We start from the raw sequence: 22,915 nt of genomic DNA on the forward strand, positions 1-22,915 counted from the left end.
GGTCCATTTCACCCAGTGAGGAGAGGCCCAATTACTGAAGAAACAGAGCAGAGCCCTTGTTAAATGCTGCAGTACTATACAATTTTACAAAGAGGAAGTGAAGGTCTGTGGCTCAGAATAACATATGTATTCTGGGGGTGGGGAGGGGGAGTGGGGGAGGAGGACCATACCAACCTGATGAAGTTTACATCTGTCTCTAACAGACCTTGCTAACCACCCAGATGCCTTATTGGGTCCAAGTCTACTGGGCCCCAAACGCAAAGACACCCTCCTGACCAATGTCAATTATTATACAGCATGCAACCAACCCAGTGGAAATGTTAGCTCTCACGGACATATAATTTAAAACCTTAACGATTAGCTTAGTTTCTTTTAGTCCTATCTCCAACATCCCTATAGGTTCTTGGAAAGCTTCACAGATCCAGGTCATAGCAGGGTATGAAGCCTGAGGCAGTTCACTGAACCCGGTGCCAGCAAGCAGGTGACTGGACCGCCCCTGGCCCTCGTGCGGGAGGGCGGGAGCAGGCAGCGCCTAGTGCGCACGCGCAGCGGACGGGGTTGCGCATCGGGCTTGCGCGTTGCCGCTCTGCTGGAGGGAATGGGGCGGCGGCGGGCACGCGCCTGAGGCGGCACTGCCGACTCTCCCGGAGCGGTGGCGATGACTCCTTCCCACCCACTCCGAGTCCTCTCAGGTGCCCTGTCCGCAGGCCTGGTCCCTGGGCATTCCAGCTGCCCTGACGACAGCACACGGCCTGACGCACCGTCCTTCCCCTGACAGACCCACGGGCGCGTCCTCGCGCGCGGGCCGCGGACGTGAGGGCGGCGAACGGCGGAGCCGCGGCGCCGAGGAGGGCCGTGCTCGTGCCCGGCTCGTCGCGAGGCGCGCGCGCGCTCCCGCCGCAACCCGGGCCGCGCCCGCCCCGCCTCTCAGCACCGGCCCCGGAGCCCGGTCCGCGAGCGGCGGCGGCGGCGGCGGCGGCGGCGGCCGGAGGGACCATGAGCGGCGCGGCGCGGGCGGGCCCGGCCCGGCTCGCGGCGCTGGCCCTGCTGACCTGCAGCCTGTGGCCGACGCGGGCGGACAACGCGAGCCAGGAGTACTACACGGCGCTCATCAACGTGACGGTGCAGGAGCCCGGCCGCGGCACCCCGCTCACGTTCCGCATCGACCGCGGGCGCTACGGGCTCGACTCACCCAAGGCCGAGGTCCGCGGCCAGGTGCTGGCACCGCTGCCCATCCACGGAGGTGAGGCCGGAGCCGAAGCCCGAGGCCGGGCGGGGGTCGCGGGGGGCGGCGTGGCCGGGGGTCTGCGCGCCGTTCGGCCGCCGGCCCAGGGGGCTCGAGGTCCCCACGCTGTGGAGCCTGGCCTGCTCCCCGGTGGGGAAAGAGGCTCCAGAAACCCTGCTGCCTTTCCCCCTAAAACTAAAAGAGAGCGAGACTTAGGACGTCCTCCTCTTTTTCATTTAGGTAGCTTGTTTACTGGAGGGCACTGGAATGCGAGTTTTCAGGGACAGTTGAGACAAAGGAGGTGGTGCAGGGGCGCAGAACTAGTTCATGGTGGACGAGATGCTTAACCTGTTTTTGGAATCGTCAGGTTTGTTCCTGAAATCCCACGGATTTAACACTGCAGTGAATCTCTAGGGATGAGAGCCGCCCCCCCCCCCCCGTGCCTTCCCTACTCCCCACCCCCCCATGCCCCGTCCTCCAATAGTGGCTAAGGGGAGAGGGTCCCTGTTGCTTTTGGTTTTCTCTGGCCCCGATAGTTGTGCTGTCATGAAACGCTAAGAGATTTTCACATTATAAAGAATGTGAGAGTAGCTGAACTAGTAGTAGCCAAGTCTTTGGTCACGGGTGCCCATCCAGAGAGAAAAAGGTAAAATGATGTCTTTGAAGCCATCTGATTTAGCCTTGGCGTTCCCTTTGTGTATGCTGGCTGTGAATTCTTAATGATTTGGTGTAAACTGGTATCTGTTAATTACTGGCCGAGTTTTAAAGGGCATTTCTCCGTGGAGTGTGACATTTGGGGGCTTTGGCAGACTGGACTCTGGGGAGATGTCTCCTATCGTAGATATCCTCCCGTTCTTACTTTACAATGTTGAGAGGATTAAAAACCCAAATTGCTATTCATGTTCAGATGACCTAATCTAGGCAATCTTTAGGGTAATAGTGTTTGCTTTTATAGTCTAAATATTAAAATATGCTCTCTGAGCTCGGTATTTGTGTAACATATATTAAGCCGTTGTAGTTGTTGAGGCATACTGGCTTGGGGCATAAGGTTTTACTGTTGTCTTTCTTCAACTTAGACTGGGCTCTTAAACGGTCATTTTCACACCAGTGTATTTCTTACTCCACTAGGTTAGAAGCAGTGCTTAAGGTCCCTATTTGACCACAGGAACAGTTTTTTTTTCTTTGCTCCATTCAATAAATATTTGCTGCCTGCTCTGTGCCAGTCACTGTGGTTGGGACATGTAATGTTGCCAAACTATGGCAGTAACAATGCTACACTATTTTCTGGTGGGGAAAAGAACCGTGAGGGTCATGTGGAAGGGAAGGAAGAGGAAGAGAGAGGCAAGCTACTGTGCAGAAAGAGCTGTAAAGTGTTATGAAATCTGTGGTTTGCTCTTAGGCATTTGGTTCTCCCCAGGCAGCCCAGACCACCACCCTCACTTAAGATGCTGTGCTCCAAAGTGTTTTGAGTGCCACTATCTGTTGCTTGTCTTCACCCCCAAATTAAGTCCCATCTTGGACAGTGCTTGTATGAGTCCAGCAGAAAGGTTTGGGGAACTAAAAGTCAGTTGTCTTATCCTATCACTGGTTGAAGGCTCCGTCCGTATTAGACCTCTGCTGCAAATACACTGTACGATACTGGCAAAATAATTTGGTCTGGTGGCTTCATTTCTTATTTTTTAAAAAATTGACTGATGGAGAATTCACCTCTCCTGTGCAGAAGAAGTGTCATTATTGTGTCCTTTAAAAATTATTACTTATTTTACGTATGGATGTTTTGTTGGGTGTATGTGTATCATGGTGAGCCCACAGAGACCAGAAGAAGCTGGAATCGGAGTTACAGAGACATCCTGTAGGTGCTGACAATCAAGCCCATGCCCTTTGCAAAATCAACAACCACTCTTTTCTTTTTTCTTTTTTTCTTTTTTTTTTTTTTGAGACAGGGTTTCTCTGTGTAGTCCTGGCTGTCCTGGAACTCACTTTGTAGACCAGGCTGGCCTCGAACTCTGCCTCTGCCTCCCGAGTGCTGGGATTAAAGGCGTGTGCCACCACGGCAACAACCACTCTTAACTGCTGAGCCATCTCACCAGCTCATACTACATGAATTGTGTCAGGATTTCTCAGGATGTCGATGGTGGGACCCTGTAGGGGTCAAGTTTTGGACAAATGGCCTTTACCCATGTGGTCTTTCAGTCCAGCAAGTGCTGATTGAAACCCACTTTGCCAAGCACCATTAAAAGTGCTGACAGAAAGGAAAGGCAGTAGCCTGGAGTAGAGCTGTTGAAGGAGTCTTTCTGAAGCTCCCATTCAGAGGGGTTCTCTCCCCAGGAAGTCTGCCTATAAGTGTTTCTACACCTGTGGGTTTATAAGAACTCCAAGGTGACATTCTGCTTGTGTATGAGAAACTCAAGAATGTATTTTAAAAAGAAGACTATGGTAGAAGTCTGGTAAAATTCTTTGTGTTTAAGAAAACCATTTGAAGCTAGGTGGGGTAGCAGACACCTGTCATCCCCACAGAGGAATTGTTGGAGGGTTGGTTCTCTGTAGTGCATCCCAGGACAGCCTGGTTTATGGTGTTCGACCCTCTTCCCCCAAACAAAACCAGTAATACCTATTTGAAAAGATACAAGAAATTTAGAGTTTTCATAATGAAATTCTATATTTATGGCTTGATCTGTGAAGTTAGAAACCCTTGTTAATTTTACAGTGCTCTTCTCAGGCCAATGGCATGTATGAATTACTGAGTCTTACTTGCCCTATCTTTATAAAGGTCAGATTGACTCTATTTTTCCTTAAAAGGTAGTTATTTTAAAAGTACACTTTGAAAAGTGTTACCATTCTACTTTGTAAAAATACTTCCTAACCAAGTATACTTTGAAACAAATATTTTTCATTAAACAGAATATATCACTGAGTGGAGATGCTCTTTGTTCTGGACTAACATTTATGTGTTACCTGATAAAAATGTTCATTTTTAGAAAGGGAGTTTTGAAGGAGTGTGTTGTACTTTTCTGAACAGATCATAACTGCTTTCTGGCTGCTTGCTGCAATGGTCAGTTTTGAGTTAGGAACACCCTAATCCCTTTGCAGAGCAGACCTAGTGAGTGTGTGGCACAGACATTGTAAATGTGCTTTATGTGCATGCACACTGGCTTTTTGTTTGAGCCCAGAGTGGGGGTTGGGGAAGGAGAAAGCCCTATGGTGGTGATGTAATTAGTATGTATGCAGATTGCTGGCAGCAAGAGTTTGGCTTTGGCCACTTTATGCTGTGTACAGAACCTTCTGGATGAGGTGTTAAAACAGAGAACAGCTTTGCCAAGTAATAAACCTTACTGATACCTTGCAGATTGTAGAGTTGCAAAATAATTTTTAAAAGGTTTAATCTTATTATTATTATTTTTTTATGTTTGAAATTGTAGTCCTGTTGAAACCCTGATTCTCTGTTTAACAAATCTGAAGTTGGATTTGGGAATTTTCATGAACAGTGAAGGAGACTGACATAAACAGAAGGTGAAAGAGATCTCATAATGTTACAGTTGATAATAGCCGAGGACACTAGACAGAGAGTTCAATATGATCATGGGAGCGGGTATTCAGGAAGAGAACTCAAGAAAAGCTGGAGGCCTGCCGGACCTGGTGGTGCATGCCTTTAATCCCAGCACTCGGGAGGCAGAAGCAGGCGGATTTCTGAGTGCAAGGCCAGCCTGGTGAGTTCCAGGACAGCCAGGGCTATACAGAGGCTTTGAGAACAGTGCTGAAACAGTGAAGTAGCTGAAAATGTGTCTGAGCTTTACAGTGTAGACAATGTTTTCCCTGTCACTTCTGGTTGATTTCTATTAGCATATAAATGTTACAAAAAAAAAAACCGTAGAACTACCCACTCTCCTTACCAGGCTCCCAACCTGCTACCTTCTAATTTCTGTTTCTGTCAGAGCAAAGTGTCAGATGTTTCTTTAATTGTGCCTTCACCTTTTCCTCCTGCTCTTCCTTACATAGTGAAAGTCTTTGATTGCTATGCTAGTGGCTTTGATTAAAAACAACATGTTTAATAGATATGTTGGATGACTTGGTCAGGATTCCTAAAGTCTTGATGTATAGAGTGATGGGCCAAATTAAAATAAAAAGTTGTAACTTTTTATTAAAGACAAATGTATAGTCCTTGGGTTAAAAGCATTACCTTGTTTGAATGGAAATAAGGCTTACCCATATGTCACAGCTGGTGAATTCTCCTGACTTTGCCCAGGCCAGTACTGGGTTGCATCTGGATGTAGGGCAGCTCTGTCATACTTTGTAGAGGTCATACATACCTTTAATGTATGGTTAATTCTGATTACAAGTTGTAAGAGACAAACTGCAGAACTTCATTTTGAATGTTACAAAAGAAATCCTTCACTGCTAAGAATAGACTAATGTCTTCTGAGATCCTCTTGCCTAGAACAAGAAGTGACTGAAATATGACAAATCTTTAAGAAACCTGCCAAAATATGCATACTCATTAAAGATAATATTGCTCAGTTTTCTTTCTGTCATACTAGAAGCCAAATCCATGGCTTCATGCATGCTAGCCAAACACTTTGTCACTGAGCTATATCCTTGCCCAAGAATATTGTTCTTTTGAACCAGTCACATTGGAAGACTGTGTGTACATATATATGCACATTTAGAGCAACAGATCATTCAACATTGTTAATATTTGCTTTGTGTTTTTATTGAACAATTAAAAAATAATCAATATGCAAAATCTTTAAATTCTAGATAATTTTTAATTTTGACAATCGGAAATTACTTGTAGGCAGTTGGGAGTAGGTAAGTTTTATTTAAAATAGAGGCAGTGGGACTAGAGAGATGGTTCAGTGGTTAAAGAGTGTACTTCTTGCAGCTGACCTGAGTTTGATTCCCAGCACATGTTGGGCTGCTTACAGCTGCCAGTGACTTCAGTTCCATGGGCAACTGCAGTTATGTGTCCATGCCCTACATGTAGTTTATAATTATTTTTAAAGGATTGGGGCAGAAAATCAGATATGTAGTAGAAGCCTATACTCAAGTGGCTGTGGCAAGAGGATCAAAGGTTCAGAGCCAGCTTGTCCATAACAAAATATTTTTGATATATATCATAAGTTCATATGCTATATGAACTTAAAATATATAAAATAAGGTTCAAGCCAGCTTGTTCCATAACAAAATATTTTTGATATATATTTTAAGTTCATATACTATATAAACTTGAAATATATAAAATAAACAAAAGAGAAAGAAAGTGTTTTATGCAGTATATTTCACCCTTTATATAATTTATGAAAAGGAGGTTTAATGGTTCAGTCATGTCAGTATCAGTGGCGTGATCCATTGAATGGAGCACATGGTCCCCAATGAAGGAGCTAGAGAAAGTACCCAAGGAGCTGAAGGGGTTTGCAGCCCCATAGGAGGAACAACAATATGAACTAACCAGTACCCCAGAGCTCCCTGAGACTAAGCCACCAATCAAAGAAAACACATGGTAGGACTCTTGGCTCTAGCTGCATATGTAGCAGAGGATAGCCTAGTTGGTGGTCATCAATGGGAGGAGAGGCCCTTAGTCCTGTGAAGGTTCTGTGCCCCAGTATAGGGAAATGCCAAGGTCAGGAAGCAGGAGTGGGCGGGTTGGGGAGCAGGGAGAGAGGGGAGGGGATAGGGGGTTTGAGCTTAAATAGTATGGAGATCAGAAAAATGAAAAATATTGCACTTGTAGTCTAGAAAGGTTTCATTTTTAAAAATGAGATTTGTTTAACTGGGTGTATTGGCACATGATTTTTAATTTTTTAATTTTTAGCACTTAGCAGTTCTTTGTGAATTCAAGGCCTACTTGGTCTACATTGCAAGTTCCAGGATAGCCAGAGATTCAGAAAGAGAGGTCGACCTTGTCTTATCCCCATTAAAGGGTATGACTTGAAGTCAGTCATGAGAACTTCCACTTCTGGTGGTAGTAGGTTCACTGGTACTGACTGGTTCCCTCCCAATCTTAACTAACCAGAAAACCAGCCTATGAGTAGCAGCTTTAGATAAGGTCAGTAAGCAGCATGGGATGGGTATCCCTGAGAGAAGAGCCCACCATTGCCTCCTACTGTCTGGGAATTTCTAGGCTGCAGTGCAGAGAGACATGCCGCTCAGATGTAGGTCCATAGTGTCATGAGCTGATGAGCCAGAACTCAGGTGAAGCAGCACTGGAGCGGAGGAGGGGGCTGCAGAGAGCCAGTGGGACTGCTGCAGGGGGCTATCCTCCAGTCTGGGCACTTACAACGCTGGGAGAACTGTCAAAAGGGAGCAGTTAGGATGGTTCCAGGAGTCCACAGGCAGCTGGGAATCTGTGAGGTTCTCATTCATCAGAATAGAAAACCTGGTGAGCAGGAGCATGTGTGAGGCAGATTACTCCTACAGCAGTGCTGCTCTGAGACACTCTTCCCACAGACACTTAGAAACAAACCTTTAAAGGATCCGACTGAGACCGTGTAATCTGTTCCAAAATGTCTAGGTGATGTTAAAATTAAAAGGAACGCTTTAATATGTATCTCCCAAAACCATAGAATCTGAAACTGACCAAGTCCAGAATCACCAGGCCTATAAACAAGCAGGAAAATGACCTATAACCAGACGACAGGATTGCATATGGGAATGTTAGGCCAGTCTTTAGAAATATACTGTGTGTTCAGGAATGAAAAAGGAAACATGAACATGAGGAGAGAAAATGGAAGTTAAAAACATTGTTGATCAAAATTCTTTATAGAGTACTAACCTTGAAAATGCACAAGTTACACTGATTCATGAGTGGGGGTAGGAGAGTTGCACTGTTTCTTCAGTGTTCTCAGTTTGTCTGGAGCAATAATGTAGGTAACACTTATTGGGCATGTGCAGTGTCCCACAAGTAGTACCGTTGTTTCCTGAAAGCCCCAGGTGGTAGGTACTCTTATTCTCTCTTGGTGCTTGGGGAATTCAAGGCACTCCAGTCTTTCATTTGGTGCTTGTTTTCTTTATAGCACTTAACATAACTGAAATGTATCTATTTTCTTTGTTTCTGAGGGCAGAGAGCCTGTCTCTTGTGTCCACTCTTGTATATTCAGTGATGCATATGGTATTTGGAACATAGAAGAGTGGTGCTGAGCAATTAATGTTAGGTGAATTAAAGAGAGTGAGGCAGCACACTGTGGCCTTGGAAATTGGGCAGGGCTAGGGCTTGAGGTAGGCCTGCCTGATGGCAGTGCCCATACTTTAACCACCTCTTTGTGTTGCTTCCCAAGTGAGTTTAATAAATTATGATATATCCACTCAGTTGAATGTTACACAGCCATAAAAGAGGACATCATTAAAGCTCTGTATGTGCTACAAAAATAAATACAAACTGTTTGAACTCTGACTGTGTTAAGTTTGTTTACAGTGGACAAGGGCTCAAAGTAATATGTAAAATAAAAAGGGTTTTGTATTGATTAGATCATCAATGACATTTCTCTGGATTAAAACAAATTGTTGCAGGCCTATGGGTAGAGATCAGTGATATGTGTGTTTCCACCCTCAGTCTGATGACTGGTTTTCATTGACAGGGGGAGAAAGTATGCTGGTGAGGGGCTGAGTGAGTGAAAGCCCTTGCTGTGCAGACTTGACAATTTGAGCTTGATCCCTAGGCCCCACATAAAAGTAGTAGGAGAGACGATGCCACACAGTTGTCACTTCATGTGAATACTGTGACACACAATAATGAATTTATAAGAAAATGTGGGGGCAAGTGTTCATGAGGGCAAAGCAGGGTTACTCGCTGCCTGAAGGTGATGACTAAGGAAGAAGCATCCAGAAACTTGTTTGTAGCATTTGATCTCGAGCTCAGGGCTATACTCATGTTAGACTAGTAGGACTGAATTATACCCCTATCCCTTTTTACTCTTAAGTTTATTCTGTACCTTAAGTAAGAGCAGGATGATTTCACAGTTTGGTTAGCATGAGCAAGAAACTAGACACTCCAAGAATATGTTAAAGGAGTCTGCTTTTCTTTAAGAAGTATTCTCTCTAGGTGTTGGTGATGCATGCCTTTAATCCCAGCACTTGGGAAGCAGAGGCAGGTAGATTTCTGAGTTCGAAGCCAACCTGTTTAACAAAGTGAGTTCCAGGACACCTAAGGCTACACCACAACCAAGACTACACAAAGAGAATTTGTCTTGGGGAAAAAAACTACTCTAGGACCAGCTGTGATTGGTTGGCCCAGATTTAAAGCACGGAATTTATGATATGATTTTGAGTAGCAAGTCCTGGAAAGGGAAAGAGATGCAAGCACAAGGACTCAAGTGTTCTGTGTGTTTATAGGGTGATGGTAACATTTGTGTTAGTTATGTTGTTTTTTTCACTGTGTAAAAACAACCTGGAAATTAAGCATGGGGGAAAAAATTACAATTTCAGAGCAGAAAGTTCATGACTTTAAGGATACATAAGTAGATGACAAAGCTGAAGAAGTGATGAGAGAAACACATGTTATATACAGCCAGGGGAGCCAGTACGATCATCTCAACCCAAGAGGTTGTCAGTAGTTGCAGATGCCAGAAAGGTTTAACCACACAGGAGAACAAAGAAAACACAAAATCAAAACAAATTTAGAAGAATAAGTAAATTGAACCCTGTTTTGTGACAATTATAAATCCACAGATGCTGTGTAAAGCTGACAAACCAAGAAATAATGGCTCTTATCTTTTAGAACTGTGAAGACTGGCCAGCTAAAAAGCTAAAAGCAGAACTTAGTTGTCTTTGGGTACCAGAGGGATGAGGCATAGCTATGCTTGCTTGTGAACTGTCGTGTAAATTTGCCTTTTCTTAATATAAAATCCCACCCTTTCCCCTCTGCGCACAGCAAATAAATCTGTTCCCTATATTTCCTTTCCTTCTTTGAAGAGCTTCCCTATTATCTCAATATCTGAGATCCTTGCCAGATCCAGTGACATGTGGTGAGTTTAGGATTCTGTAAAGACTAAGCAGCTTCTCAGGATCTACTTGAACTGTGAGATCAGGAAATATAACAGTTAGTGCCATTGTTTTCATAGACAGATTTAGGTCCATATGCATAAAATAACTTAATATTGTAGCCACCAAATTGTCTTTCTAATCTTTTTTTTTTTTTCCTCTAGCAGGTGTCTTTCTTACCACTCAGTTATGTTTGAACTCAACATTATTGAACTTTTTCCATGGCCCTACTAGATAGTGAGTTTCTGCCTCTTCCTGACTTTTTTTTTTTTTTTTTTTTTTTTTTTTTGGTTTTTCGAGACAGGGTTTCTCTGTATAGCCCTGGCTGTCCTGGAACTCACTTTGTAGACCAGGCTGGCCTCGAACTCAGAAATCCGCCTGCCTCTGCCTCCCAAGTGCTGGGATTAAAGGCGTGCGCCACCACGCCCGGCTGTTCTTCCTGACTTTTAACATGATTTTTTTTCCTGCATAGTCATCCCTTGTTCCTCTATTTCAGATCACCTTGGCAAAATCACATCATGGATGAACCATAAACCTTTTTAAAAATAAACAAACAAACAAAAGATCATTTCCAGGTTTCCTATTACCAAGCAGCTGAATGCTAGGGTGGGAGAGGTGGTAAAGAATCTTATAACCCAGCTGAAGTTTGACATCATAAACTTGAAGCAAAACTCAATGGACACTTAAGAATATACAGTAATCAAAAAATACATTCTTTTAAAGAAAGTCAAATATATAGCACACATGTGTGATTAATCTCAACTACTCAGAAAGCTAATTCAGGAGAACTGCAAGTTCAAGACTAGCCTGGGCAATTTACTTTGTCTCAAAAAGTCGGGTTAGGAATGTAGCCCTCAGCGTAGAGCATCTGTAGAGCACAGATAACTTTAGTTTGATCTCCAGCATGGCTAATTAAAATTCTGAAGACAGTTCTGTTTTCTTCCTGTGTGCTTCCTATAATCCCCGCTCCTGTAGTTAGACATGGCCTCAGTTCATGGCTCTAGATTCATACATTTAATTGCTTACCTGATATCTTTACTTAAGTACCCTCAAGTCTTTCCAGTTTAGTCAGTTCCAAGTGGAGCTTTAGTTGGGTTTTCACCTCCCAGTCTACTACCATTGCTCTCTAGTCTTAAGTAACCTCATTCTCCACTTTTTTAGACAGAACAGGAGTCATACTAGCTTGTTTTCCTGAAGAGTCCACCTGTTATCTGCTCCTCAGTTTATCTGTTGACTGTGTCCTTGCCACTTCCAGGGCCTCAGGAGAGGGAGATAGCTGTTATCTCCTTACCCTTTTTGTTTTCTTGGTCTCTGATTTTTTTTTCTTAACTTCTATCAGTCTGTTGCAGTATCTAGAATTTTCTGGTAATCTCATACAGCCATGTCACTCTTTGTTTAAACTCCTTCAGTTGCTTCTCAACCCTAGAACGGGAGCCTGGACTCTGATCTAGCTCTAACCTCACTCTCCCACATGCCGCTCATTCATTTTACCAGTAGCAGTTTATGTGCCAAACCTTGATACCCCTTTGCTTCTTAGGACTTCCAAATTCTGTTTACCTGTGACCTTCTGGCTGGTGTCTCACCAATGCAAATCCCTTATTACAGGAACACACACACACACACAGTATTTGCATTCTTGGTAGAGGGTTATAGTTTTATACACTTGCCTTAAAGAGACAGACAAGGGAAGTAGTTATAGACTCAGAATGTAACTCATCAGTGATCCACAAGTCTAACTCTTCCATCAAGCCTGACTCTTACCTAACAGATACTTTAATAAGGACAGTGACAAAGAACTACCATCTTCATCCTTTGAAAACTGAGTGTTACAAAATGTTCTTTCCCAAAGAAAAGTTGGTTTAAATGTTCCTACATAGTTGAAATTTTCCTTATCTGACTCAAGTCTTTAACCTTTGAACTTCATATTCCTGTGGGGGGTTTTGTTGGTTTGGTTTGGTTTGGTTTTGACCATTCTTAGGAATTTGGCATCTTGGGCTTCAGAATGCATCCATCTGTCTATGAATATTCCACCCAGGGGTTCTTGTGTGTTGCTATGGTCTGAATGTTAGTGTCCCCCCCACCCCCAAATTACTGTGCTGGACTTTGCCCCCTCCTTCCTGTTCTGACAATATTTAGACATGGTACCTTTTGGAGATGACCAGATAATGAGAGTGGAACCCTCATAAATGGGATTAGTGCTCTTATAAAAGAGGCTAAAGGAAATGTCATAGCCACCTAGAACTGCAGTGTGACCTGATTTGGAAGTAGAACTTTTGAGTGTGTTAATAGTTACAGATTAAGATGACATTTTACTAATTAGCATAAACCAAAATCCAGTGACCAATGAGTGACAGGAGGGTACAGAGCTCATGAGAGAGAACCTGAGGGAGGAGCTAATCAGAGATTGCAGTGATTCTCCCACAGCCAGCAAGCAAAAATTATCAGCAGAAACTGGGAAAGAAGCCTGAGTTTAGACTTGTGGCTTCCAGAATTCTGAAAGAACAGGCTTTAGTTGTTGTAATCCAACAAATTTGTGATGATAATAGCCACAGGAAACTAATAAAAAGGAAAGTCCAAAATTGAACAGTCTCGCAGGTTTGGTTTGGCAGTGTAGAAGTGCAGCTCTTTCTATCTCTGGATCTGGGCCTGAAGTTCTACAGATGGCATTGGTGATCTGAACACTGACTCATCCTTGGCTCACTCTTGGTTAAACCTGAGGTCTTTTTTCGGAGTCTCATCTTAAGCCACATAATTTTATTCATTCAGCCTGTAAAAACAAGTTTAGAATCCTGATTTGTCACTGGTCTTACTGTTTCTAGTAGATTTTTATCACTATTCAGTGTCAAGAAAATACTGTGTGCTTATAGATCTTATATAATTTGTGGGCTTATAGATCTTGGCAAAATCAGTGGCCCTTGACAAAAGCTGTGGCCCTTCCTACAGGAAAATATGTGTAGATGGACACAGAATATGTAAGAAGGTATAGGAAGTTGGATTATATTTTGAAGTCTCACATGGTTTATGGCTCTAGAGTTAAGAATCCTTACTCTAGGCTGGCATGGCAGTTCACATGTATAATCCCAGCAATTGTAAGACTGAGGCTGGAGGATCCTGAGTTTGAGGGCAACCTTCACTAGTGAGACCCAACAGAAAAACAACAGAAACCAGCCCTGTCCCCCCTTGTTTGCATTGAGTATTAGTGGGCTAGAGTTAAGGTATCTACATTGCACTGCTTCTAGAAGCTCTAAAAAAGATTCTTTCCCTTTTTTAGCATGCAGAGGTAGCCTTGCATTCCTTAGCACATAACCCTGCTCCATCTTCAACCTCCCCACTGATTCTGACCTTTCCTGCCACACAAATAACTTTGTGATTGCGGTAAGCTCACTTGGCTAGTCCAAGATGGTCCCTTCCTCATGAGACCAGCTGATTAGCACATTCTCCAATCTATAACCATATAGATTTCTCCTTGACTTATGAAGAACATTGTCACAGGGTCTAGAGATAAGACCTGGCCATCTTTGGAGAAGTCATTACTCTGTCTCCTGTACGTGATGCATCAGCACTGATACCCTGTGATTACAATTCTCTTTTTCACAGTGTCTACAAATTATTTCTTTATGATCAGTTCTTAGTTTTACTAATGGTTAATGGTGGCTTAACTGGCCCTATATTTGGATAATTCTACATTTTTATTTGTAACCACATTTTTATTTGTAAGTGTTGGAGTGCTGATTATTTCTTACTGTCTCTTTTGTAATTCTTCAAAAGTCTTTCTTTCTTGCTTGCTTGCTTTCTTGCTTTTTAGAGACAGGGTTTCTCTGTGTAGCTCTGGCTGTCTTGGAACTCTCTCTGTAGATCAGGCTGGCCTTGAACTCAGAAATCCACCTGCCTCTGCCTCCCAAGTGCTGAGATTAAAGGCATGTGCCATCACTGCCTGGCTTCCTCAAAAGTCGTATTAGTGATGGAGTTTCTTGTTTCTGTTGTCACCAGACTAACTCATGAAACTAAAAATCCTATATCCAGGTGGTGGCAGTTGCTATAAGTATTCATTTGTCAAGTATTTAAGTATATACTGTGCCTGTGTGCCCTTGGTGGGGAAGGTAAGGTAAGTGTAACATGTACTGTATAATGGAGAAAAGAGACATGAAATAAAAACATGTAAAATAATTGTTACTAACTCTCTGACTATTCTAAAACATTGTGATACTAACAGTTCACCCTCACTTCCCTAAAGAAATGATATTTAAGCTGAGGCAGAAGCCTGAGCACAAGCAGATACTAAAGAGGAAGACAGAGAAGATCACTTCCTCTTTTTTGGCATGAAGACCAAAGGGTCCAAAATACTCAGTGAGCAGCATTTAGAGAGTAAGGGGAGGATGCTATACAGAAGGGCTGTAAAGGGAGGCAGTGTCTCCTAGACTTTTGGGGATTATTGGGACATTATAAAAGTGATGAATGAGTCTTGGAAAAGGTCTTTGTGATTTTTTTTTTTTTTAAATCGTGGAGCTGAGGTTGTATTCAGAGGCAGTGTGTGTGTGTGTGTGTGTGTGTGTGTGTGTGTGTGTGCTTAGCATGTGTGACAGTCCAGAGTGAAGGCATCATTTCACACTGGGAGTATGGACCGGTCAGCAGCATCACCTCCATCCAGCATGTGGCTCAACCTTCAGTTCCCAGAACCCCAGAAATACAAAGTCATGATGGGGGAGCCTGATGGGAGATGCTGCTAGTTTATTTGCTTTTCAGACTTTTTTTTTTTTTTTTTTTAGATTTATTTGTTATATGTAAGTACACTATAGCTGTCTTCAGACACACCAGAAGAGGGTGTCAGATCTCATTACAGATGGTTGTGAGCCACCATGTGGTTGCTGGGATTTGAACTCAGAACCTTCAGAAGAACAGTCAATGCTCTTAACCTCTGAGCCATCTCACTGGCCCTTTCAGACATCTTTATGAGCACAAAATAATTGGTTTCATTATAACTTTTTCATAATATATTTAATGTATTTTGATCATATAAAATTAATAAAACAAATTGCGACAAGATAAGTGTTTTATCATTATCCTATTGTGTTTTGCCAGAAACTTAGGCCTCTTGCTTTCACCGGCTTTAATCTCATTGTCAGGCATGGCGGTCCGAACTCCTAAGTTTAATGTGATTATTTTCACATTTGTTACCTCCATCATTCATCTTTTTAGAATATATATATATATATATATATATATATATATATATATATATATGTAAACAATGGACACATATATGTATCTGAACTGGCTTCCTGTGTCCATTGTTTCTTTTTCCCCAGTCTATTCCCTATAGTCTAAGATCCTTCTATGTTCTGTAGCTTAAAATACTGTCCATGGTGGTGTCATGTCTGAGCCTAACCCTGATCCTAAAAATTGCCCTCTCCTTCCCAACCTCAGAGCACATAGTTGTGTGTGTGTGTGTGTGTGTAGTGTGTGTGTAGTTGTGTGTGTAGTCGTATGTGTGTGTGTGTGTAGTCATGGGTGTGTATGTGTAGTCATGGGTGTGTGCGTGTAGTCATGTGTGTGTGTGTAGTCGTGTGTGTGTGTGTGTGTGTAGTCGTATGTGTGTGTGTGGGTGTGTGTAGTCGTGTGTGTGTAGTTGTGTGTGTGTGTGTGTGTGTGTGTAGTCATGTGTGTAGTTGTATGTGTGGGGGGGGGTGAGAGAGAGAGAAAGAGAGACCGTCCAATGTATGCATTGTACTTCGAAATATTAGGTACTCAGTTTTCTTTGATATAAGCTGACATCTTAAGGCCAGCACTTAGGTTAATGATTAATAACAGCTGGAATAAACCTATATTTCTAGTTTCAAGTTTCATGTTGACGTTTAGCTTTTTGCCTTTCTTTTCCAAATCTGATTTTTTAAAAAAAATCCTTTATCATAGCTAAAGAGAGCAGATTTCATAAGTTGAAGTATTAGCTCTGTCAGTTTCTTTTTTTGTTTCTTTGCACTGCTTTTTAAAGCTATTTGTTAGTTTATTAAAAGTCATTTTAGTTTAAAAATATGATCTAAGTAGTACATGCCATTTTACAACACTATAATACCTTCTGTTCAGGGCACCTCCCATGTATATGGAACCATCTAAGATGAAAATTCAGAAAAAGCAACTAGTGTTGATAATTAAATTAAATGCTGATAGCAATTTCTTATTACCAATTACTGAAATAGTAACTTTTACAAATTTTATAATATTTATACATACAAAATAAATATATCAAAAGCAAAACCAAAGCTGGGCGTGGTGGTGCACGCCTTTAATCCCAGCACTCGGGAGGCAGAGGTAGGCGGATTTCTGAGTTCGAGGCCAGCCTGGTCTACAGAGTGAGTTCCAGGATAGCCAGGGCTACACAGAGAAACCCTGTCTCGAAAAACCATTAAAAAAAAAAAAAAAAGCAAAACCAAAAAGGCACTTGTACTTTTTTTGTATGCTAGGATCAGTTAGACAATAAAAATTTTAAAATACTATTTAAAAACATAGTATTGGTGGTAAAAACTACAAACCATTTTACAAGAAAGGAGATTAAGTAAACAATGTTTTTCATATTCATGGATTCAGCGACAGTATTCTATTTATTTATTAATGTTTGGTTTTTTAAAGATATGGTTTCTCTAGTAGTGACTGTTCTGGGAAGTGCTATGTAGACCAGACTAGCCTGAAACTCACAGAAATCCGCCTGCCTCTGCCTCCCAAGTACTGGGATTAAAGGCGTGCACCACCACTGCCTGGCAGCAGAGAATAGTCTTAATATAGCACACTCTGAATTGATCTATACAGCCCTGTAGCAATTGCTTGGTGTTTTTGTTTGCTGCTGCTGCTGCTGCTGCTGCTCCTCCTCCTCCTCCTCCTCCTTCTTCGTTTTAGAGAGATTGATAAATGCCCCCTAAAACTCACATGATAGCATAAGGGACATAATAAAAATGTCTTGGAAAAGAACAAAAAAGTTATGGACTTGAGAGATGGTTCAGTCATTAGCATCTGCTGCACAGTGTAGTGGCTCCTGCTGTGGGTGGGCCATGCAGCGGGTGGACCTTGTGCCAGACCTCTACATACCTGATTTTCTTTTTGTCTTTTTTTTCCAATTTTTATTAGGTACTTACTTCATTTACATTTTAAATGCTATCCCCAAAGTCCCCTATATCCTCCCCCACCCACTCCCCTACCCACCCACTCCCACTTCTTGGCCCTGGTGTTCCCCTGTATGGGGCATATAAAGTTTGCAAGACCAAGGGGCCTCTCTTCCCAATGATGACTGACTAGACCATCTTCTGCTACATATGCAGCTAGAGACACAAGCTCTGGGGGTGCTGGTTAGTTCATAGGCTTGCAGACCCCATACCTGATTTTCTATTTATTGATATTTCCTTGAAAGACACTGATATAAAAGTATGTTTCCCCGCTCTTTGAGAGGTACTTTCAGAGATAAGTTAAGACCTACCTCAACAAGTGTCTTTGATCATTTTGTACATAAACGTTTGCCTTTTTTTCCTTGTTCATTGCTATATAGACAGCTCAGATTGTGAAAACTTGAAACTGCCTCTTGTATGATTTCTTCAGTTTTCCTCGACTGTGACAGAGTTTATGGCTGTTCTCTTTCCCTGTTTCTTCCCTACCTTCTTCTGTCTTAGCTACTCAGCTTAAACATCTCTTGACAAGTGTCTTCTGCCTTGTTAGGGTCAGCTATACAGCTCCTAGCTTCTTTCCTGTACCTGACGATATTGGACCTGATAGTCCAGTCTTTGTTAGTATGGTCAAGTTCTAGGACTCATGGTACTAGAATAGAGGTGATTTAAAAATAAAACAAAGGCCAGGCAGTGGTGGCACACACCTTTAATCCCAGCACTCGGGAGGCAGAGGCAGGCGGATTTCTGAGTTTGAGGCCAGCCTGGTCTACTGAGTGAGTTCCAGGATGGCCAGGGCTATACAGAGAAACCATGTCTCGAAAAAAATAAATAAATAAATAAATAAATAAAAAATAAAACAGAAGTGCACCCATATTCTTTATATTTCTGCCCAAGAGTTAATGTCTTGGATACTGTTCTGAATTATTGTGATAGGGTCTTGTTATGTAACCCAAGCTAGCTTTGACCCCTGCGTTCAAATGATTCTCCTGCCTTACTATCCAGAGATTCTGGGTCTGCAGTCTTACTACGCTGCACTCAGCTTCCTCGGAATTGTATTGTAACTGTTGTTTGAGACAGCCTCACCATGTAGTCCAGACTGATAAGAATTTGACAAATATCTCTCAGCCTGCTTAGTGCTTTGACTCCTAACACCTGTCACTGCCTAGCTTTGCTCTGGATTCTTGGTGGTGTCCTAGATCCCTGTGTGCATCAGCATTATTGAGTCAGTCATTAACTTTGGTTGGTCTTGTGGCAGACAAAACCAGAAGGCTCTGTTGACTGAGCTGGGTCTCTAGATATTCACTTCCTGACTTTTAACAGGGAATTCAATTGCATGTGTTTAAGTCGATGATTCGGTTGACTAGGAACTCAGCGCCAGAAGATGACCCAAGAGGAAGTACAAATTCATAGAGAAATATCTAGCAGGCAGTTGAATGATAAGTGCTAAATTTCAAGAGAGGTTTAGACTTATATAATATTGTCATGAAGGTGACTGCTTGCTGAGAGAAGTGAGCAGTGGACAGAACCTTGGAAAATGAGGAGTGGTCAGAGGCAAGCAGAAAGCACAATGAATAGGAGCCAAGTGAAGAAAGGGCCTGAAGGAGTCATACTCAGTACTGAAATCCTTTTTGGAATAGGCAATAAGGTAGTTTAAGTACTCAGCACTCCTGTTGTGCTCCGGTACCACTTCTGTCTGGGATTGAGCTACCATTTTTACTTGCCTACATTTAGAGCATTGCTCTTGAATGAGATATTTGTTACATCAGTTGTAATAAAAATTATTTTTGAGCATGACTTTTCATGTAAAGTGATTTGTATTAGCCATCATTTAAAATTGCTTTTAAGATGCTTTTTATTATGCCATGGAGAACATCCAACAAATATGTTTGAGTTCTAAGGATGTGAAAAATAATCAAAATCCATTTGAGATGTACAGTAACTAAGTACAGAAGACAAATGATAATGGATAGCTATTGACAGCTCAACTTGCTGACAGTCGGGCTGTGCATGACTCTTCTTGCAGTGCTGTCCCATACAGCTAGCACTGTAAGTGTGCAGAAGATATTATGTTGCCTCCTTTAAAATCCTGAATAAAAAGAAAATAACTTTTGACGTATTTCTTTAGAACATGGCCAAAGAAGTAAAAATTGCCATTTAGGAAGATAAATGTATGTACTTATTAAAATATTATATTCAAAAGTAAAAAGTGAGTAGAATAATATTCAAGAGACTACATAGTTTGAATATTTTGTTAAAAATAAAACTAGAGGATAATTGAAAGGAGCTTTGAATTTTTAATTAGTTTTATTTAACATTTAAACTGATACACATTCAAGAATGGGAATAACAGAAATGTTCTTAGATATAAAAATGCAACTTTACTATAACATCTTCCTTAGAAGAATTTCTGAGGGATGGAGACTACTGGTGGAAGGTGAGATGTGAGGAGGGTGTATATCCATCCATCTATCCATCCATCCATCATCCATCCATCCACTTCCTGGGTGCAGGGGTGCTGAAATACTGGTTTTACATTGTTACCAGCATTTCTGTGTGAGTGTTTTTGGATGATGTTAACACCTGAACTCCTAAATTAGTAAAACTGATAGTTCTTCTGCAGGCTTGTAAAGAACAAAACAGTCTACCTTCTCCCTGGTAATAGCATTCTTCTTACCTGCCTCCTGCATGCTGGCCTCCTTATCTGCTTTTGGCTTCAACCTACCTTCAGTCTGAATCTCTGAGTCAGTGAGATATAGAAAAAAACCTTCCCTCAAATATATCACTTAGGTTCCTTACTTCTGTGTTGCTTACTCGGTGTTTATCTCTTCTCTCACCCTTGGCTAGATGTCACATTAAATCTCATGGTGCCTGGAAGTAGATGGTTCAATTAAATAGGATTTCTAGGGGTTCATGGTTTAGCTCAGAATAGAGTACTTTCCCAGCAAATCTAGGGGGTCTGTGTTCAATATGATTTCTGGTGTTTTGTTCATTTAAGTAAGATGCTGGAAGACAGCTCCAAGTGTTAACTAGTACACTAGTTACTAGTACACTAATGTACTAGTGAGGGAATAGACTATGATGAATTAGTTTTCTGAGGAGAGCCTAAGCAGAGCGAAAAACATAAGAAAATTAGAATCAGGAAAGCTTTGGCTGATCCAAAAGGAACTCACCTCTTAATAAGGGATTCCCACCATTCCGATAACCCTCTCACAAGGAAGGCTGCATCTGTACATTCTCAGGCTTTTGTTTAATCTTTTCTGTAAAACTACAACTCTGCTGCAGGAAGAGAGAAGCTAAGAACTCTCCTCTCTCTAGTTGTCATCAAAAGGATAAACAAACCTTTTCCCCTTGTCTCCCATATTCTTCTAGAAGTGGCCTCCTCGTGGCTGAAAGGCTATGTGTGGTCCTATGGTCTTGCCTAGGAAGTGAGGGAAAGCAGCTTTCAAGTGAATAAATAAAAACCAGAATGATTTGACATAGATGGACCTACAAAGACATCTTCCAGGCCTCCTTTCCTGGAGCTGGGTAGAAATACTCAAGAAGTCCTGTTAGCTCATCAAAATCAAGACTAGAGAGAGTTTTCTTGGAATGAGAAGAAATGAATCCCTTTTCCTGTATAAACGTTTCCCATGGTCCTCTCGTGATTCTTGGCTTGCTGTTGACTTGATCTGCTGTGTATGATGGGTACTCAGATTCATCAAAATGAAAGAATGAGAAGCACATTTTAAAAATATGGCTGCTTTGTATATCATTCTGCTAAGAAAAAGCATAAACTATGAAAAACCCTAGACTATGTCTAGGGGGCAGAGTCTCAGAAGTTACCACCTAGGGGTCAGGTAGAAGAAGAAGAAATAAAGATAGCAATACTCAGGACCCTATGAAGAGCTGTGACCCTTTAATACAGTTACTCATGTCATGGTAAACCGTAAAATTATTTTCATTGCTACTTTATAACTGTAATTTTGCTACTGTTATGAATTGTAATGGAAATATCTGATACGAAGGGTTGTCTTAGGTGACCCCTGTGAAATGATCATTAAACACACACCCACAGCCATGCCCAAAAGGGTCATGACTACAGGTTGAGAACTACTTGCTTAGAGGTCAATTTGGAAGAGAGTGTCTTGAGGTGACCGGAAGTCAGTGGTTTCACTGGAGTGGTTGAAGACAGAAAAGTTAAAAGTGAAATGTTGATGGGACAAATGGACATCAGCATGGTGGTAGGTATAGACCACTCCTGAAATCGCAGCGGTAAAGAGTAATTTTAAGATCCTAGTGTTAACTTCTTTGAAATAGACAAGACCAGCAGGTTTAAGCAGAGGGCAGACAAAAGCAGGAATAATCACTGATAGAAAGTTCCCTTGAAATGGCTAGAGTGGCTCTTTGTTACTCTATTATAATACTAAACCGAACCAGCAAAAAAGGGATCAGAGGAATAAAACACTTATGTACCATATAGGACATTTTTGTCAGCAGTGGGTGTGTGTACCCAGGTGGTCCCATAAGATTATATCACTTAGTGATGTCATCACCTTATTAACTTGTCTGAGCATACCTTATAATATCCATACTGCAAGGATTATCTCCTAACCACACAGTTCTCAGCACAGGTCCCTGTCTTTAAGTAATGTGTGATCATATGTACAAGGTTAAGAGAGAACAGAAATGAACAGAAAAGAGAAAAGGAAATGTAAAACATTTTTAGCAACACTTAATTCAGTAAAAGTAAGAAGAGCAGCGGTTCTGCTCCTATAGGCCTCCTACTTGGGAAGGTTGCGAGCCACTGGCTCAGTGAAAGTATAGAAGCACAAGCACAGGTCCTGACTGTACAGGTGGCCAAAGGACAAAAGCTACATGTAAGTCTCGTAGCTCACCACTAAAAGTAAGATTTTTAAAATGAGGAACAAAAATAAAGAATATTGGTTTTTTTTTCTTCATAAGGCTGGAGTTTTTTTTTCTTTCTGTTTTTAAGTCATAAAGGCTAGAACTTTTCAATCAATACAAGGAAAGAGAAAAGTTAGAGGAAATTTGTAGACTATAATCTCTTTAGTCTAATCTTCCAGACTAGAAAAGGGAAACTAATCAGAACACATCTGCTACTGGAAGCCTTCAGCTCTGGTGAGTTTAATCTCACCTGTTTATAGGAATCAACTCATAAAACATGAACCATCAAAGACCACTGACACAGAGACTAGGGCGTAGCTCCCCAGGTGGAATGCGTGCTACACAAACACGAGGACCACGGTTGGGATCCCTACTGCCCAGTGAAAGCTGGATGGCTGGGCAGGAGCGGGATACTGTCTCGGTATGGAAGACAGAGAGCAATCCAAGGAGATGCTGGACATCAGCCCCAGGCCTTCACATGTACACGTTTGTGTCTGCCTAATCACATGTGAATACAGTTGCATATCATACAACACATACGCCAAAAAAAGATACTTGACACAAACTTTTTAGTGTCTTTTTTTTTTAATTTCACTTGATCACTCTTCTTTCATCAAGTATGTTTTTTACTTTTATTTTTTAACTAAGAAATGAAGCTAGGGCTTCACACTTGGCCAGGAGATGC

The 22,915-nt window shown here is 41.9% G+C and overlaps 1 protein-coding gene across 3 annotated transcripts in view; it reads left to right on the forward strand.

Moving 5' to 3' along the window:
- Positions 1-598: 598 nt before the first annotated feature.
- Positions 599-22,915, forward strand: part of Rnf130 (ring finger protein 130) — a 96,408-nt gene continuing 74,091 nt past the window's right edge. For 2 of the 3 annotated variants that reach the window (XM_021212917.2, XM_021212919.2), the window contains exon 1: positions 599-1,243. In XM_021212917.2, the coding sequence (XP_021068576.1) occupies positions 997-1,243 (247 nt within the window). In that variant the 5' untranslated portion in view covers positions 599-996. The remainder of the gene's footprint in view (positions 1,244-22,915) is intronic. The other variant, XM_021212918.2, reaches the window with a different exon arrangement.

Source organism: Mus pahari, chromosome 14 (assembly GCF_900095145.1).
Source record: "Mus pahari chromosome 14, PAHARI_EIJ_v1.1, whole genome shotgun sequence".
NCBI classification, from domain to species: domain Eukaryota; kingdom Metazoa; phylum Chordata; class Mammalia; order Rodentia; family Muridae; genus Mus; species Mus pahari.